The 20,748-nt window shown below is 43.0% G+C and overlaps 1 protein-coding gene across 1 annotated transcript; it reads left to right on the top strand.

The window, feature by feature from the left end:
- The first annotated feature begins 757 nt into the window (after positions 1–757).
- Positions 758–17,398, top strand: ST8SIA3 (ST8 alpha-N-acetyl-neuraminide alpha-2,8-sialyltransferase 3). Its single transcript, XM_019722272.3, has 4 exons — positions 758–1,393; positions 2,748–2,870; positions 5,280–5,837; positions 8,262–17,398. Exons 1-4 carry the CDS (start codon positions 1,215–1,217, stop codon positions 8,542–8,544), a joined length of 1,143 nt encoding a protein of 380 aa, XP_019577831.2. The 5' UTR covers positions 758–1,214; the 3' UTR covers positions 8,545–17,398.
- Positions 17,399–20,748: the final 3,350 nt, after the last annotated feature.

The following is a 20,748-nucleotide window of genomic DNA, read 5'->3' on the forward strand; positions in this document are numbered from 1 at the left end:
ACCTGCTTCTTGAGCTCCTTCAAAAGAGAGTTCGGTGCATTTATAATGGACAAGATTTATAATGCCTTCAGCGTCTAGGCCTCTCAGGACTAAGTTAAGTGGCCCATCCCCAAGGCCTGGCCACAGGGATGGGTCAGGAAAGTGGAGAATGGAGAGTTAAATTAGGGAGACCTGCTCCAGGCCTGGTTAACACGTGAGCACTTGGCCCGCTGCTGGGCTGAGGACTGGGGAGTGGGGGCCAGGCCCTCCACACTCACAGCTCACCTCACAACTTTACTAGGCACTACCCATCTTTTAGAGAGAAGCAAAGTATGGAGTGGGTATAGGAGGCATTTAGGGGAGAGATCCTGGAAAATTCCAAGGTTTACATACTCACAAGGCGGGTTGGACCAGCTGCTGTTTAGGATTTCCTTCCTGGGGTGCTGGGAGGGTGCTACCCTGTGGGGCCCTGGGCAATGTCTCTGTGGTGAGGAGAAGCTTTTAAATGTCTGCTTTCCTAAAACCACTCTCCCTGCATCTCAGAAGTGCACAGCTGGTGTGTATCCTCTAGTACAGTAAATCCAGTTATTTGTCTCCCTATTGTGTGATATATTTATAAAGTAATGAATGGTCTATTAAAGTAAGTTTGGGCGTCTGTCTATCCACAGCCACCTCCTCACCCTCACCCTCAAGAGGAGGCTGTTGACGTGGGCAGCAGCCTTCCCGCCTCAACTCCCCTCCCTCTGCCACCTCCCCTTCTACCCTCCCTCTCCCGCCCCTCCCCCGGTTATTTGGGAGATTAGAGTTCATTAATTAAATCCTGTGCTTAGATCGAACTGTAACGTTATTCCAATCACATTTATCTTGCAGGCGGCGGAGGAGATGGCAGCCTCGTTGGAAACGCGCGGGGGAGCCTGAGCCGGCAGCCAAAGACGCACAGCGCGGCGCGCTCCATCGCTGCGCAGCCACGCAGACCCTCCATCTTCCTGCTCAGCCTGGGGACCCCGGTCGCCCCAGCCTTGTGGGGGTCCGGCTGATCTCTGGGGCCCCGGCCCGTCCCCACCCCCACCCCCACCCCCGGGCATCCGCGGCTCCCCGGGCCGGTCCCCTCCCCCGCCACACACGCTGACACGCGCGCGCGGACACACACACTCACACACGCCGACACGCCAGCGAGCTGCTAGCCGCTCAATGGACCGATTTCCCCGCTGTCCCTGATCCCAGACCAGCCCGGGATGAGACATTGCAAAATGGCCCGGGTCGCCAGCGTGCTGGGGCTGGTCATGCTTAGCGTCGCCCTGCTGATTTTATCGCTCATCAGCTACGTGTCTCTGAAAAAGGAGAACATCTTCACCACTTCCAAGTACGCCAGCCCGGGGGCGCCCCGAATGTACATGTTCCACGCGGGATTCCGGTGAGTGCGGGCCTCGGAGCGCCCTCCGGCATTTGGTCGGGGGGTCGGGCGGTGAGAGGGAGTTGTTTTGGCTTCTCCGAGACACTGTGGGCAAGACACTGCGCGATCCTTCCACTCCTCTTTCATTCTCCCTCCTTCCACCCCTTTATTATTATTTTTTTAACCCACACCCCTACACGCCGTTGTCCTAATCGATGTGATTGCATTTCGCGTATTCTTCCTTGGCATCCCTTCCCCCATTTCCAAAATGGGGGTAGGCTTTAAGGAGAATGGTGGTTGAGGGAGAGGCGATGTGTGTGTTTGGGAGGGGGCGGTGAACCTGGAGACGGACGTGCGTGAGGTGAGCATCTTCCCCGCGCCCGGTCCGCAGACTCCGCCGCCGGGTTCTGGGCGGTCCAGGGGCGATTTCATGGCGCAGACGCCGCACTCCCCTGTAACTCCTCTCCCTCACTCCCCAAACCATCAAATGATGCGCGGGTCTAGTCTCACGAAGCCCCTGGGGTGTTCTACCTCGATCCTTTCCCCCACGCTGCTATCTCCCCCTTTCCGGGATTTCTGCAATCCCCCCGCCCCCTGCGGGAAGCGAACCTCCTAAGGGCCGCCCACCCTCGCCCCAGGTCCGAGTCACCGCCGGGAGCGAGGCTGGACTGGGCAGGCGCCAGGAGCAGCTTGGCGCAGCTCGTCGAGAACCCCTTCCCCTACCTTTGACCCCTAGGAGCTCTCCCGGCAGGGCCTCCTGATGGGCGAGTGGCAAATACAAACCGCAACCTGTGGTCTAGGCTGGGCCAGAGGTGCAGAACCTAGAGAAGCCCCACCTGGGCAGAAGAGCGGAGCTGGCCGGCGGCTTCCGGCGGACCCCCAATTAGAAGTCAGGGAATGAAATCAGACCCAGGGTCGGGAAGGAAGAGGTTAAAGCAGGAGCCATCCCCAGCCTTCCCCTAGGTCTCGGGTTTCCTCTGCCCTTTCTCCAAAAATCAATTCACCCGGACAGCAGGGGCGTCGCGGGTCCGACTTGACAGCGGCGCGGCCGCTGTCCGCGGTGCTGACTCCCGGGTCCGCACCGCGCACCAAGCTCCAGCAGGGCGCCCAGCTCCCGCCCCTGCTCTCCGCGAGACGGCCATTTTATGGTCTCTCCCGCACCCGGAGGGCTGGACAATGGAGACGGATTTCCCTAGTTTTCTTTCTTCCTCCTGGGTGTGTGGGGCGGGGGAGCAGAGGGTGGACCAAATGAGAGGGGGTTCTTGGGTGGGATGGAGCCTGTGCTGTGCCAGCTGCCCGCCCCCGGCTGGACTTTAATGGCTACCTTGGCTTGCCCCCAACTGAGGCCAGTGTGTGTACTCATACCCCTCTCCAGGTCACAATTTGCGCTGAAGTTTCTAAATCCGTCTTTTGTGCCCATCACGAATTCTCTGACCCACGAACTCCAAGAGAAACCTTCTAAGTGGACATTTAATCGGACAGCGTTTTTACATCAAAGGTAGGATAGGTGTTTTTGAATTCTGGAGCTCAAAAAAGAAAATACTAAAACAAAATAATCCAAAATAACAAAATTCTATCCCGCACCCCAAGGTGTATTTGCATTATTTTCTTGGCCTCACTGTGCAAAGGCTGATTGGTAACGTTTTTTATGTATGTAGTCTCTTCTCATAAAAAGAAAGCATCGGTAAGACCAATTTGAATGACAGAAAAAAAGCTATTTCCAATATAGTCCCTAACTTGGGCTTAACTGAGCACCATGACATGCAAGGCTAACACTGCCAAAGCCATTTTTTTTTTTTTTTTTTTTTTTAGTTAATTGTGAAAAGACCACCTAATGCATTTTCATCCTACACTAAAAAAAAAATTGAAATAAAATAATATTGTCTCATTGAAACACACAGAAAATACTATATTCCGTCCCTATCAAATTTGTAGTGAAAATTTTGGCCCAAATATATGCAGATATTTAAGTGTAATTTTGTTTTGGTTTTGTGTGTTCGTTTTCATTAAACCTTTACAACTTTTAACATACTGTAAAAGTTACCCAATATCATTCTTATTAGTTGTCTTGTAGCAGCCTCATCTACACATGGAGGGGTTGATGAGGAGTGAGGGAAAAGTAGTTGGTTGAGGTTTGTGTTGTTTTGGGGGTTTTTTGTTTTGTTTTGTTTGAAGTGGGAAAGAAGGATATGATTTATGAACATTTATTTATTCTCCTCAGTGATTCTGGTCTACTCTTAGCAACCCCAGATAAGCTATTACTCCTTCCTTCTGGGTGGGACTATTATGCTGCTAAATGGAATGTGGGCCATCTAGTGTATTCATTAGGAGTGTGAATACTTATTTTAAATACTTATTCTACCAATCTATTCAGGGGATTGTGTTTTGGTCATAGTATTTCTAGTTACTGTCCTCTCTTTTTTATTTTAATCTAATGACAGAATTAAAACAAATTTAGTAGATATCCACAGTGTCATGAAAATACTGTTTACTTGAAAAGTTGACAGTCATGTGATTGTGATTAAAAATTTTAAAACACTGTTCAATTAGAAATTAGTCTATGACAATAATTGATTAATTCAAAAACCGTAGAAATGCCTTTTTTTAACTACTGGGTTTTTAATCCAATATTAATTTTATAGACAATGCAGAAAACTTTAATGGGTGTATTCTACCTTTTCAAAAACATACTTCTAACCCAATAAAAATATTTTTTCCCACACAAGCCATGTGACCCAAATGACCAGCCAGAACAATATTCCTTTCTCAAAACTTCCCTTCTTTCAATCCATCTATTAGGTAATCTTTAGTTATTAATTTTCCAAGCATCATTTTAAACTTATTTTATCTTAGTAACAGCTTGTAAAGAACAATATTGGTAACTTTGGAAGTTTGGGATTAAAACTTTCAGTTTATGTGGCTCTATACGTTAATAAATGAGGTAAATTTTTTAAATAAAATTGCAGGTAACGTGATGATATGCAAAGCAGTTAGTTTCAATCCTGCTATTTTTTTAGGCAGAAGACACAAAAAATTCAATGTGATTTCTTAGAATTGGAGACTCTAATAGCTAAGTAACATGTTACTGGTCTCTCTTAAATATTTTAAATAGCTGAGACTTTAGGAGATGCTTAATTTTACTTAAAGCTCAAAATGAAAGCAACCTGAAATTAGTGCTAAGTATCACCTTTGCCTTGTTTATTCTCTGAATTCTTAGAACATACACACTTTTTTAGGATTTACAATAGGCCCTTTATCTAAGGATTAGGTATCTCCAACTACATTGTGTTGCTATGTAATCAAGTAGAAAAATATCTCTGTTTCATTATTCAAAGGACCTTAATGAGATTATCTCATTTCTATTAAATATTCAACTACACTCACTGCTATTACCATTTTCATATTTTAATAATGGATAGTACTATACTGATTCATTTCTATTTGGCTCTTATTTGGACACCAGTGATATTGGATCTTCCTTGAACACTGCAGCCCAGTAGCAAACAACTAGTCCCTAGTTACAAACTCTTAAGTCACCAATTTTTTCTGCATTCATGTGAGCTCTTTGGGGCCTGTGTAAATGTCTCCCTGTATTTTCCGACAGCTTGGCCTGTGCCTCCCCCTTGATCAAATACATAGAAAAACCAAAGGATAGCAGCTAAAACTGTAAAGGACAACGGTTACAAGCCTCAAAAGATTACACCCACAACTTGACTGGGAGATTAGCACATGTCTATAGATGCTGAAGCAGTCCTCCCCTCAAAGACCACAATTACTATGAATGTGTATAATCTTTCTTGGATTCGATGTACCTACGATTCTTGTCTGAATGAAATGGCAGCTTAAGACATAAGATGGAAAATCAGTTTTGAATGGGATGCATTTAATGAATTTCTTTTCATTTTAGGCAAGAAATTCTTCAGCATGTCGATGTAATAAAAAATTTTTCTTTGACCAAGAATAGTGTTCGGATCGGACAACTGATGCACTATGATTATTCCAACCATAAATATGTTTTCTCTATTAGCAATAACTTCCGATCACTGCTTCCAGATGTGTCACCCATTGTGAATAAGCATTATAACATCTGTGCTGTGGTTGGAAATAGTGGGATCCTGACAGGGAGCCGGTGTGGAGCAGAAATAGATAAGTCAGATTTTGTTTTCCGTTGCAATTTTGCCCCTACGGAGGCTTTCCAAAGAGATGTTGGAAGGAAAACCAACCTTACCACCTTCAACCCCAGCATCCTGGAAAAATATTACAACAACCTTTTGACCATTCAGGACCGTAATAACTTCTTCCTAAGTTTAAAAAAGCTCGATGGGGCCATTCTTTGGATCCCTGCATTTTTCTTCCACACTTCAGCAACTGTTACCAGAACATTAGTTGACTTTTTTGTTGAACACAGAGGTCAGTTAAAGGTCCAGTTGGCTTGGCCTGGAAATATAATGCAACACGTCAACAGGTGTGTATACTTTATTGCCTTTAATTCATACCCCACCAGATGGCAAATCAGTATTGTATCTTTTGGGGGTGGGAACTGTCGGATTAGTTATTTGTTGTGGTTAGCTTAGTACTTTACAGCAAACTCGTATGTTTTGTAATGAATTATTCTAGGTAAGAAGTTCAACCTTCTATCCCCAGTTAGTAACCAAGTGCCAAGTGGGGGGATTGGTGGTTCATTAGCCTCCTCACTCTATTCCCTGTCCCCTTCCTTGGTGCTAAGCCCTGTGAGCAAGAGTGAAATTACCACAGATCAAGAATTTTCTTTAAATGTTTAGCTATGTCCCAATAATACCAATGGTTAAATTAGACAAATCAAGCAGCTTTTTTTAAAGATGCAGTTGACTTAGAATGTTGTTTTTATTTGATATTTGGGTGTTTTATAGATGTCCAAAATTAAACAACCACCTAGATAAATCATAAATTATATAATCTGCCTTTATAATTTTGGATTTGGGGGCCAAAATATGTGAAAAGTATTTTATGAGCTCGTTGTTATCCCTTGTAATTTGATAGACAGATTGACCAGAAATGCAACATTTTCATCTAGTACAATGAGTCTTAATTCTGGCTGTACATTAGAATCACTCAGATAACTTGAAAAAATACTGTTGCCCAGGCTCTACTTCAAGAAATTCTAACATAATTTGTCTGGTGGGGGTTGGGCAGGCACTTGGTATTTCTTTAAAAATCCCCAGATGATTCTAATATGCAGTCAGAATTTGGAACCACTAATCCAGGGCACTTTATAAAGCAAGATCAATTATAGGATTTTCTTTCTTTAAATCATCTGAGGAAACTGTCTCAACTCCAATTTCCCCATATGCAAGTAGCCCCAATGTCCCAACATACTGTCCAGATATTACTACAAGTTAGAGTGGGTTTTGGGAGGCCTGATAAACAGGGAATTCTAAAGATTTTTATCCCACCATGGATTATTCCCATCCTGTCGTCTTCGTCATTTATAGTCCAAACCGGAACTTTTTCTTTGAGAGAAAGAGGGCAATATTAATAATTACATTGAGGACAACAGATTAAAAACTGAGAATGTCTCAGTTTCCCAGCTTGTACGGTTACCTTTTTAAGAGGTAATGTAGCCCAACTCCTAAGTTTAAAGATGAGTCAGTTGAGGTACAAAGAACAGGTGTTATTTGCCCAACGTCACTGCCCAAAGGGGCAGCACCAGAATGAGAAGTCAGGCCGCCTGCCAGCCTGCCCTGTGGTCTTTTGACCTCATCATTTTGCTCCCCTCTTGCTCTATTTAAATTCAGTTGTATCAAAAGAATTCTTTCGTCATTCTAATTCTATAGGTTAGAATATTAAAACCAAGACTGAACTTTTACATTTCAACTGGAATGGGAAAGGATAATCTTTTTAAAGCTTTGAAATAGTGAAGAAGGAACTACATGTGCTTAGAAACTTCTGAAAACTGGCCTTTGTGGCCTACCCTGTCCCCAGCCTTTCAGAAGTCCTGGGGGGTGTTAGCCATAGTGCCCCACTGCCACTCAAGCTTGAACCAAACACATTAGTTCAATGAAAACTGGAAGGAAATACAGTCCACAGAAAGCTGATTCATGAAAAGTTTAATTCTGCCTGCACAGCCAATGATAAACACACACGTGTGCCCACACATGTACACACACTCCACAGCAGTCCCAAATTCAGTATAGGCAGGGAGGCTTAAAAATACTATCTAAATACGGATGGAACGGCAACCATAATTTAGCTTTTTATTTTAATTCAGAAAGTTCATAAATACTTTTCTTAGGTCCTGACATGCTAACGAAGGGCTAGGGAACCCCTAGTTAGATGACAAAGGAACAGGGAATATGATATTTTACAAGATGGTAGAGAAAAATAAGGCCCCACAATCTTTCCACACCCAAGAACAAGGATTGAATCTGTAGGTTTGGGTAGGGAAGTGACACAGGAGGTCCCCTTAGATTAAACCATCTCCTCCCCATTTCCAAGGGCCCTTTGTGTGTGAGAAGCATAGTCATTCCCAGTGGTGGGCTTCTGTGGTGTCACCATTGAGTCAGAGACGCTCCCAAGGAAACCCAGAGGCGGGGTTGGCTTCAAATGTGGGCAACCTGTGTAACCACACAGAAGCCCATCCTCAGAAGGGCACGGCACTTGGTTTAATAATCTGTTAGCGCCCTCTTGAAATTCTCAGTGATTGTTGAAATGAAGACCCACAGTTTCATTTTGCACTGGGCTTCACCGTTTATGTAGCCGGTCCTGCCCAGAGGTATGTTGTGGTCGAAAACAAAGATTCAAAGCAAGTACTGTCTAAGTTGGTGGACAAACTCACGTCCCAGCCGTTACAATGACCTGGTGAAACCGTCAACACTGGCCTCTGAATCCACCTGTACTTATTGTTCCACAGGTACTGGAAAAACAAACATTTGTCGCCCAAACGGCTGAGCACAGGTATTCTTATGTACACCCTTGCATCAGCAATATGTGAAGAGATCCACTTGTATGGATTTTGGCCTTTTGGATTTGATCCCAACACAAGGGAAGATCTTCCATATCATTACTATGACAAAAAAGGAACCAAATTTACCACCAAGTGGCAGGAGTCCCACCAGCTGCCTGCAGAGTTTCAGCTGCTGTACCGAATGCATGGGGAAGGGCTCACCAAGCTGACTCTGTCACACTGTGCCTAAGAACTCCGAAAGAAAGTGCCAAATGGCTGTTTAAAAAGTGCCCCAAATCAAATTGAATAGTCATCCGCATAGAACCCTAGAGAATTTCTTATAAGGATTGTCTGCCATTTAACAGGAAAGATGTCTTCTCTCCCTCTCTTGCATTACTCTTTGAAGAGTCTTAGCAGGACAGATGCATTGAATCTACATGATTGAAACTTGTTTGATAAAGGGAATGTGCATTTGGAACCCTGCTAACAGAATGGTTTGAAGTATTTTCATGTTTGTATTTTAATAATAAACCACCCCTCATTTTTTTAAATGAGGACCAGAGCTGTAGTTTCTGCAGCTTTGCTCAGATCCAGTCCTCATAATGAGAGGCCTCTGGCCAATTTGGGAAGGTTTCAGTTTTGCCTGGGTGGGATCTGGCTCTTCAAAATGGAAACATAAAAAACTGGTTTGCGTAGCTCATCTCCCTCTCCCTCTCCTCCTCCCTCCCTCCTCTCCTTCTCGCTCCCTCTCTCCCTCTGTCTCTCTCCCTACAACCACTCCCCTTGCCCCACCACCATGGAGTTTAATCATTTGTTAGGAATCGTACTAAATTAGCTTTGCTTGTATGTGTTGTATCTGTACTTGATGTGTTCAAGGCTCTGGGTAACTTTAATGTTTCATGGCAAACTGAGCACATCACGATTACTTTGATAAGAAACACCTCCTGTGAAGTTCTCACTAGTCCAGTCACTCACGCTACAACAGAGTGGTCCCCCTGTGGTATACATGTGCTGAGCGGCATACAATACAGTGCAGCCTTCATGATGGCAAAGAAAGCCTATGTCACGGGTGGCATCGCAGCTCTTGACATGAGGGCTATTGTGACAGACCATTCTGCTGCCACATGTGCAAGGGCATGCCAGCCTCTGTTTAGTGCCTCCCACTATTCCAACCCAAGCACTGGGCTGGGAGTTCTCAGAATAAAGGAACAATGAGTTAGCTTAAGCGCCCAGGCTATTAGAGAAGGAAGAAGAATGCTTAGAAGTTGTTATGGATCCTATATACCCTGAAGGGTCGTAACCAGACTGCCCGTTCCGAGCCTTTGAGAACCAGCAGGACTCGAGCTGAGTAGAAGCTCAGAGGTTGGCCAGGCCCGGCCCCATGTGGACAGTCTCAGGTGAGGTCCTCTTCAGTGTCACTATGTCTGCCCAGCCACACCACTCCAGAACCATTTGTTCTCCTCCAGACAACTGTAGACACTGGATAGTCCCTCTTTCCACTGAAATCAGATCTGTACATCTACAAACAAAGCATTTCAAAAGGAAAAGCCATTGAGCAGTGGCCAGATTTAGTACTAACTAGCTTTTGGAATTTGAGATGTGTAGACCTGCCATGAAGGAATTAGTTGGCCATTCTCTTTTTCATGATTTCAGCCTTAGGAGTAGAAATCACATCACTCCCACCCCTGGCTTTTAACTGAGCAGCACTTTGTTCTTCCAGCTCAGCGCAAAGTCTGGCCAAGTTGATGTTAAATTTTAATAAGAGGTTCTTCTTTCCAAATGCCATTCAAGCACATTTGTAATACATTTGGGTGGGGGAGCTTGTTCTTGTTCCGAAATCTCATCTAGATTGCTTGGAATGCTACAGATACTGTTGAAAACAATTATTGTAGTTCAGTCTTCACCTCACTGCCCCTCTTTGGAAAGGTATAATCATGCCTAAAATTAAACCAAATACAATAAGGAAAGACACAGTCCTAATGCTCATGTTCTGCCTGGTCCTAAAGGGGAGTTTTCTTATTCTAATGTTTTTTCAAAAACCTAATCAGAGCAGCCTACATAGATCCAAATATTAACCAATGGAAAAAACAAAAACATACAGGTTCAAATGTGTTATCACAGGTGACACCTCTGACAACAGATGGCAATCATTCAAATAGATGGGTAGAAGTGGGAATCGATATTTCGAAATGGAAAAACACTAAAACAGCTCAATATTTGAAATAATTAGAGGGGAGATATTAAAAATATTTTAAGTTCAATAGCAGAATTTGATGGGGATCCAAACCACACCATGCTTGTTCCCTGTCACTTTCGAGGACAATACATCTCATGCTGGGCTCTGCTAGGACCGCTGCAAGACTGATAACTGACAAGTGTTTAGTTGGCTCTTCCTAAGGACTTGGTCACAGCTAAGTGATATTAATGCCAATATTACAACAGGCCAGATTCTGACTCTAGAGTTTCATCCCAATGTGCCCATTAGATTTCACTAAATATAAATACATTGACACTTTGAACCATATAAGTTAATAAAGCAAAAGACCAGAATCCCTAAAAACCAATTAACTGGTCTATGATGGACCATTTAAAATAGATCTCATCATAATGCCAGGTGTTTGTTGCTTTCTTTGTTTAAGTTCAGGGAGATTTTTTTTTTAATCTCATTTCACTCTTGGCTCCATTTTAATCTACAGTAAGAGGATTTTTCCATCATTTCATTTATCACTTGTAGGAGAGCTCAGAACGTTGAGGAAACAGACTTGTCTTCCAGAACTAGAAGGGCTTAGAGATCAGGCTTATCCCCAGTTTCCAGGCAGGCCTTCCGGGAGGTGATCCAAAAAGACCACCCTTCCCTTTTCTTTAAAAATCTCTGAAGAAAATCCCAAGCCCTCCCACAGTGACTAACCACAATTCTCATCATTTATAAGTTCTTTATATACAGCCTACATCCCTCCTGTTTCAAAAATTAGATGCAATATGTGGCAAAGCATTTATCCCAGTTTTCAGCACATAGTAAACACTCAACATATGGCAGCTTTTACTGATATTTTTATTGTTAGTTATACCTCTGACCTACAGTTCCAGCATAGAGAAAACAGCCTCTAGCTGATCATACAAAATCTCTTTGTTTTTAAAGACTGTTTCAAAGATGAAACTATATAACCACGGTCACGACCAAAAGAGTTGGTGGGTCCCATGATTCCTGATAAAGGCAGGGGTGTGAGTCATCAGAACTCTGGGCCTATGTGGGCAAGAGCAGTGAACTGGGCAGACAGGGCCGCTGGGAACCCCTCCTGATTCAGCTGCAGATACAGACCCTGGCTTTGGCGCTGTCCTTGCTTTATTGGTCCTAGGTTAAGTGCATCCTTTTGCCAGAACCTTTCCTCTTTGAGGATATTTACAGCAGAGGCCACCCTTAGCCACTAGAATACATTTCATCATAAAGCCCCCAAGGCTGTCTACACACGACACCCGTACAAATGACCAGTTCGGTTACAGAGGGGGAAAAAAGCCACAGACATTTAGCAACCTGCTTAATGCTAGTCCCTCAGTTTTCCTCGGTTGTTCTGAAAGTCACGTGCAGGCACGTAGTTCCAGGGGAGAAAGACTTAAAATGTGACATCAAGAATGCCTCCCACACCCAGAAACTCTTCCCCATATTTGTTGATTAAACATCTATGGTTCCTCTGCCTTTGCTTCTGTGTCTTAAGTGTCCTTGAGCTTTGTAAAAGTGCTTGTGTGTAGTCGTGCTGTGTGCCTAGCAGTGCTGGCTGAGACCACTGTGCCATCTGTCTGTGACCTTGCTATCGGGCATCTGACTAGGGGGCTACCAGCCAGGACGTGCAGAGGGAGGGCCCCGGCCCCCCACACATCCTTGTGCCCAGTCCCCCATGAACGTAATGCCAGGACTAACCTATTTGTGGGGGCAGCCAGGGAATAAGAGCATTTCTTCTGACTTTGGGCAAGGCACTAATTATTAGACACACTCAGACAGCAAAGAGGTGTTGACTGGAGGCCTGAGGAAGCAGGGACAGAATTGTGGAGCCCGAGGACACTGAAAACGGAAGAGCCTCTGAGTATGTCTAATCCTAATTCTTGACTTCACAAATAAGAAATGGAGAAACAGAGAAGCTAAGAGACTTTCCCAAGGTTGCACAGGGAATCAGTGGAGAAATTATGACTTCTCATCTGCTTCTTGGCCTTGTCAGTATCAAATGAAGATGGGCTCAAAGGGAAATGATTTGGGACTGGGCTTCACAAGGCACAGAAAATAAGTCAGGAAGGCTATAAGGGAGGGAAAACATCCCCGCCCCCCAAAAATTATTTATTTCTCAATGCAAAACAATAAAGGGGATGCTTGCCTAAGCATACAAAAGTCCACTGATAATAACATACATTCTTCCCTGAAATGAGAGAAAAACCCCACGATAAATTATGATTGTGATAAATCTGGTAAATCACAATTACAGGTACTGACGGTTCAAGTTGACAGTTGGAATGTTATCTAGTAATCTATTCATCGTAATAACAGCTTGTTTTAGTAATATGTATGCATAATTTAAAAGTTGAATACTGAGAATGGTTATGTACTTCTCCGTATGTATAATTTTCAGCTGGGGCCCCTTGAGGTAAGAAAGACCTTTTGTCAACGCCTTCCATATTGTAATCAATTTCTACAGCAGACTTTGCATTATTGCTTTTAGTTCACTATGCTAAGATGTGCAAATAATAATGAATGATTTGGGCTGGGTCTTCATGTGCAAAATGACAGACTGAGAAGTTTTCTGTATAATTCTGGATCCTTCCATCCTTCTTCCCCTAATTGTGTGAACGTACCAGACAAAATATCTGTTTAGCCTTTCCTGCTCCCTGAATGTACAGAACTGTCCTTTTGCTTCACAAAGAGAGTTGTGGCTGTGTCCGTGTGGCTGAAAAACCCAGCTGGAGCATCACAAGTATGGGACTTAAGAGCCCCAGGGCCACCTGATTAACCTGCCTGGGCTTCTGTGGCTCAATTAATCAAGGCCACAGGTGAGCTGACACCAAGGGTCAAAATGACTGAATATGCCTCTTTCACAGTCTGATGGCCTTGCCACAGCACATTTTAGATTGTCATTATTGTATTATGCAGTATTTCTTAAAATTCCTTTTTATTGTAATAACTTATTGAAGATACATGTGTTTGAATAGATGTTTTTACCCTTAATGAAGCTCATTCTCTTGTTGATTACAGCGGAATCGCAGGAAAGAGCCTGTCATAGAATAACTGACTCCAATTTAAGATTACAACAGGGTTATGGGGTTAGGACCTGGATTATGCGCTAATCCACCAGCAAACAAAGCTATATGGCGTGAGAAGCTCTTTAAAATACATTTCTTGCTCCCTACTCCAGACCTTTGACTCAGAATGTCCTGGGATAAACCCAGCTTACAAATCCCAGGTGATTCGGATGTGGCCGGCATTTGGGGACCAACAACACATAGTCAAGTCATATGCCATCATGACCCAAGTAGCTGAATGCTTATCACTCCTCATGCAATTAGTAGCAGATCTGGTCCTTGAAGTTACCGTGATACTTGGCAACAGGGACATAGTCTTACTGACTCAATCATTTAACTGTTTTGGCTGAATTGACCAGTCACTAATTTGTAAGCAGATAGTACCTGGTTAGTTTAGACAGAACGGATGTAAGCCTGAAGGCAGTCAGAGTGGGGAGACGTAGCTTTAATATACTTTACCCCAAGGCCAGCTCTTTATATTTCAAACTAAGAGGCAGATCTCAGGTCATTCATCTTTACAAATAGATACACAGGAAAGTTAAATGATTCATTCAGATTCTACTTGGATGTCATTCCCAGAGGCTAAATTATTCCTAAAGGGGTCTGATTTCTCAAGCTCCAGGTAATGCCCCAAATGCAAAGGTCCTCAGGTTAAAATGAAACCAGTCAAAAAGAATTCAAGGGGCTAAAATTCTAAGACCAACTAAGTATATGAGAGGTGATGAGTTGGCACTGGCTGCCTTGGGCCAGCCTCTGTTGAATAAGGCGCTGGCCTCCCGATGAAGTTTTGGCCAGGCTCCTTTCTATAGCTGTGCACATGCAAAGCCTTTCATCATCAGAGATACTAAAGGGCTCCTTTGATTTCCTTGCTGTAAGACTCAGAGCCAATTTTAGCTCTTTGGTGGGCTGCTAAATGTTTAACAACTGGCTCTGGAGAATGATAGAGCCCTGATCTGTAGCACTTTGCCAATGCCTGTGGTGTAAATACTCTCATCATAGCCAGTTTCAAGCTACTAAGTTGATTTCAACCAGCCGAAAATGTGACTATGCTTTCAAGAGCCGGCATGAGCTGGCTGCAGCACAGCACTGCCTGAACAATTTCTGAGTCCGTGAGCACCAACCAGCACAGGCTAGCAGTGACTCTGGAGGGGCTTCCAAGTGCCCCTCCCCCAAGGAGGCATTTCTACTTTGGTTAGTTAGACTAATTTTTAGTATATCGTTGGGTCCCAGAGGCTAAAGACCCTAAGGTGTTCAAAGTATTTCCTAGCCATGTGACTCTTAGGAACCTCCCAACAAACTCCTCAGTACCTTAGGAGATTTCTAATTTCTAAGGGGGATCTTCCAGGTAAATATCTTCAATTTAACTGCTAGTTAAAACCATGTTTCGTTGATCTTTTTTCATACCCTATAGTCTATCGCAATTCTCTGCTTTCCCCAGTCCATCCTTCTGATACAGCTCTTCATCCTTCTGATACAGCACAAAATTCACAGACATCCAGAAGTCAGTGTCCACAAAGGAACAAGGGAAGAATAAGGCATCCTAGAAGCTTACCTAGAGAGGTTCAGTGGTTCAACTGTCTCTACCCCCCAGGGGGACACCCAGCAAAGTAAGCCTCAAGCCCCGGGTTTCAGTATGCACTCAGCTGGACTTTATTTGCCCTCATAAAAATTCCAAATGTGCAAGAAACACCATGAAATGAGTAAAGTACTGGGTGAGCTTTGCAGGGGAAGACACCAAGTGATGCCTTGCCCTTAGCTAAGCTAGTGTAAGGCTGGACCCTGACAAAATAACCACCAACAAACATTTGGCCACTATAGTCCCGTGGTGTTGAGCAGTAGTATAACTTGCCTTCTTCCAGTAGTTGTAATTGAATGCCCTACTTACTGAGTGTTTGGACATCAGATACCCTGGTGAGCACAGAAGCAGCTTTGTTTGCAAATAAAAGGTTTTTCTGATAGTAGTCATTCTTTGGTGGGTTTAATTAAATCCTTTGGAAGGCAATGCTGGAAAAAATGTACTTAATTTTTCATATACAATAAGTGGTTTGTTTTTATTCTGCGTGTAGTAAATCAAAATTAAATAATAAAGGACCAAATCTACACTCCTTGCTGTAGTAAAATATCCTACGGGTTTGGTAAGGCATTCCTAGACTGTACATGTTTGAAACTCAACTTAGATATTTTCATTATTATGTTTAAAAGGCCAAGGTATGCCTCTGTTTTCTACTTTCCTTAAGTCATCCAAATGAGCTTGTTTCTCTATACCGAATAAGGTGCATTTTGTTTTCAATGAGTCAGGTACCTGTCCAGATGTTGTTCTGTATTCACATCAAATTGCATGTAGCCTGAGCACAAAGTACGCCGTCCTCACCTGGCTCTTTTCTGGACACCAAAGAGATAAGTCAGAATGGACTTGACAGCCGGCCCCGTTTTATTACAGACAAATTCACAGCAAAACCAGCCTTGAGGGACCAGCCACTCCCACAACATTGTTAGCGAGGGAGGTGGGGAAAGAAAATTGGCAGAAAACAGGAGAGAGGTTTGGTCAATGTGTGTAGGTGAAATAAAGCCATTGAAGTAATTGCAAAAGGGAAGGGGAGGTTTCCCTCTGAAATCTGGAGTCTAGACCCTTTTTCAGGACTTAGAATAACTGGTCCCCACGTCTGAAATGCTCTAACCACATTTCAAGACCCAGATCTGAATCCTTACCATGCTGAAAAGCAGCCTTACAACCAAGAGCCCTGGGAGAGGTTTATTAATGGGTTGAGATCCAGTCACAAGCATGAGCAATTACTGAAATTCTCCCAGGACACAGAACAAAAATATTGAACCATCACAATGCAGCATCACTTACTTGCATAGGACAGTCACCTAAATCCATGTCAGACCTTCACATAACTAGATGGTATCTCAGGTTTAGCGTCTAGATCAATGTCATCACATGGAGATGAGAAAACTGAGGTTCCAAATGTAGGAAGTGACTTACTTCCCAGCTAGTTAACTGGAATGAGAGTCTGGGCCTCCCACCACTGATTCTACACCACACCATGCTGCCTCCACTCTTTGGATGGGAAGCTGACAATCCATTGTGAAAGCATAATCAGAAGTCAAGACAAAAGAATGTGATAGCTTCTCTCACTTAACCTACTTGGTTTCACCATTTCATGTTAGCATCATTTGAAAGAATGTTCTATCAGTGTACAATGAGGAACAAAGTTCTCTATAATGATGAAACCAAAAGGTCAAAAGGTGGGAGAACAGCGAATGTAAGTTATTAAAGAAATGAGCAAGAAGCATGTGTCAGGGAAAATAGATGCTTCTTATATTGTTATAACCATCGTGCCCTGTCCCCCACGTACTTGATGCATTTATTTTGGAAAATGCCATATGATGCTGAGTGACTGGCACTGAAGATTTCTCTCCCTCCCAACCACGTCAGAAGCTCTCTTGCTCTTTAGAAGAAGCCGTGGCCCTTAGGAATCAGACTCACACCTCTTGTGAAAGACAGTCTCAGCTGCCCTTACAAACAAGCTGCCAGACTGACAGGGCCATGGAGATCGGAAAGAAGCCAGTGCCTCCGGACTGAGGAATGTGTAAATATCTTCTGCTTTCTTGGTGAACAAGGCCCATCATCTTTCTTTTGTAGAGGTAATTGCGTGTATATTGTGACGGTAGTTTGTGAAGAAAATGCAATGATTTGCTTCGACAGCTCCCCAAATGTACCTGTTAAGTGTGAATGTGCCTGCCTCATTGCCTCATGTGCCAAACACAGTACTGAATGCATTGTTTTCAAATAAACTGTTTTATTGTGCATTGGAAAACACTGCTGGTTGTTTCTGTCCCATTAGGAAGACCCCACAGATAACACACTAACACACTCCACCCAGTGAAAAGATGAAACGCATCTTCCTTTTTCTTATTCTCAGTGTTGTGAAGAATTCTCCTTGGAGATTTGTAGGACTCCAGCAAGGCTGGACTTGGCTGTCTCCAGACATGAACTAGTAGCCAATACTAAAATTCCCCCCATGCACAATTTTTCCAGAGGTACTTTAAATGCAAATCATGCAACAAGCCTTTGCGCTATTAATAATAAGACATTATTCTGGAACGTGACAGCCACATACTTCATTTTATTTCATCAATAACGGGCTGAGGGACTTGCTCTATGGCGGAGTTACATGGAGAACACGGCGTGGCTCCCAGCCCAGTGCACCGTCACCCCAGTCTCTAGGCCACCTCCTCACAGAGACTTCCCTGAATGCCCGCAGCAGTCTCCATCCTCCTACCCTGTGTTACTTTTCTTCATTGCACTTTCTTTCCTCACTTGAAATGATAGTGTTTATTTATTTACTCATTGTTTATCTGTGTCTCTCAGTATGTTAGAAGCTCTACCTTCTACAAAGCAGGTAACTGTTCCTGTCTTAGTCACACTATGTCCCCAATGCCGAGAACAGTGCTGGTAACTTAGTAGGCTCTCAACTGACGTTTGCTGGATGGATGGACAGATGGAGGACAGACAGACCCACCACAGAGCCTATGTATCGCTACAGCCCTTTTCCGTTATCTCCCTCCCCATCTTTGTACCCACCCCGCAGACACCCAAAGTCTTCACTCTGCTCTGACTGTGCTGCCCACACGGCACTGGGAACCATACTCAGGAAGCAGTTGTTGACTGACTGACTGACTGAATGACTGACTGAATGACTGAATGAATGAATGAATGAATGAACAGTCCTAGGAATTGTTTTTCTCAATATCCATGTTCCAACATCAAGAATGTCGCAGCATACCAATGCATCAAAGCACACCGTTCTGGAGCCTGGCTGATTGTAATTTCAAACAGAAGGAGAACTTGTGGAGGGTAATAAATACAGCAGGACTGGAAAGACCCCGCCTTCAGTAAACGGCTGCGTGTGAGAGGGTTTCCTGCAAGGTGCTTTCATACAAATCTAAAGGGTGTACTGGTGCTCACTGTGTGCAACACAGGGCAGGATATGAACAGGGCAGAAAACGAGAAAAATCGCAATGCCTATCCTGAAGGAACCCAAAAGTCTTATTGGGGAAATAGCTCAATGTATTCCTAGAGAGTATCATTTATCCTGGGCAGCTCCCGGGAATGTTGGAATACAGGCAGGGACAGTGAGAAAGAGAGAGGCACAGAGGGAAAAGGATGCCCCATTCAAGTCAAGTGAAGACAACACACATTTTAGAGGCCAGATCTAATACTTAGGGCTTATATTTTCTGAAAAAGAATTGCCAGGCTGATGAGTCCCCCACCAACCCTCATAGAGAAATGGTAAGTTGTTCGAAAACAAAACATTTCACAAACTTGGGCAAAACATGAAATTGACACTAAGTTTATTGCAGCCTCTCTTTGCCTGGGGCCGATTAGTACAAATTAAATTTTAAAAGCAGAATTTTTTTCCCTAAGAAAATGCATTGCCATAGCTTGATAGAGACAAAGAGGATTAAAGAAACCCCACTCTTGGAAGGACTAACCTAATACAAGGCTCCCAGGCCAGGAGGGAAATAGGCTTTCTGTGTTGTCTAAGCAAGACCATGGGCTCCTTCACCAGCGGGCCTTCCACAGGGTCCAAAGGCCCACGGATGGCTGATCCCAGCCTCAGCAACTGAGCTATCCTCCAATTTGAGTGCGCTGTTATTAGTGAGTGAAAGGCTGCTCCAAATACTATCTCATACCACTCGGAATGTCATACCCTGCTTCCCCGAAAATAAGACCTAGCCAGACAATCAGCTCTAATGCATCTTTTGGAGCAAAAATTAATATAAGACCTGATATCATATTACTATATTTTATTATGTTATTTTATATTATTTATATTATATTATATATTATATTATATTTATTACATATATTATATTATATTTATATTATATAAGACCTGGTCATATATTGTAGTAAAATAAGACTGGGTCTTATATTAATTTTTGCTCCAAAAGATGCATTACAGCTGATTGTCCGGCTAGGTCTTATTTTCGGGGAAACATGGTAGGTGACCAGGAACTTAGAGATTTAAGAATTCAATGCTCTCATTTCTAAAAGAAGGGACTAAGGCTCCGGAGAGAAAGTGACTTATCCAAATGTACTCTCCTGGCAAGCAACAATTTAAGTACTTTATCATTTTTCTGGGAAGCAAAAGAAAAATGTTATTTTTATATCAACTAACAATGCTCAATTCTAAATAAAAATATTTGAAAGGACAATCAGTTCATTGTAAGTTAACTCTTTTTTCTTATTATTACAAACATATTCTTTGAAAAAAATATTAGAAAATAGAGAAAAGCAAAAGAATAGAATAAAATAAAAAAACACCTAAAACTTTCACCTGTTTTTCTGAGGGTGTGCTTGTTCTGTACCATTCATACTGTTGTTTTCTGCTTTTTTCCCAACTTAAAAATATATCAAGAACATCTTTCCATGTCATTAAATATGATTTGATAAGATCACAGTATGGAAGCACTATAAATTATTTCTCCATTGTTTCAAATTTAGGTTTAGGTTCTTTGCCATTTTTCACTGCTGTAAATAGTGCTTTGATCAACATCTTTGTAACTGAATGTTTGTTTGTACATCTATGATGATTTTCCTGTATAAAGCCCTTGAAGTAAAATTTCAAGAGATACGAAAAATTTTTGTAAGAGGAGCCCTTTTCAAAGGCAATCAGAAATGTTCAAGTAGAAGTTCAACGACCAAATTTCTAAATCTTTAATTCCCTAGAAAACTTGCAAAGGCTTTTTTCAAAAGGCAAAAAGCGTAGGAGAAAAGCATGACTCATCATTGAGGATGACTTCCTCAACAGAGAAATAATGTCTTTTATTATAGTAAGGTATTATACTAAGTATTATACTAAGTACTATACTAAGGTAAATAAATGAGCTATTGTTGTCTGCTACTTAAATGCAGTTACCATTATCTCTTGTTTAGGAGCTGGGAGAATTTCATACATCAAGATAGAAAGCCTATCCAATTGCATCCTCATCGCTAATCAAATAAAAAGCACCCAGGACCATCTGGGAGAGACGGGCCTTCAATACAATGATAGATAGCTCTTTTCCTTATTCTGAGGGTATGTTTATTGCTTACTCAATCCTACCAACCTAATAATGCTTCCAATTCACATTAAGTCCAAGAAGTCAAAAGGAGGAGGTT

This window comes from Rhinolophus sinicus, chromosome 4, assembly GCF_057876585.1.
Source record: "Rhinolophus sinicus isolate RSI-liver-muscle chromosome 4, RSI-T2T, whole genome shotgun sequence".
Taxonomy (NCBI): domain Eukaryota; kingdom Metazoa; phylum Chordata; class Mammalia; order Chiroptera; family Rhinolophidae; genus Rhinolophus; species Rhinolophus sinicus.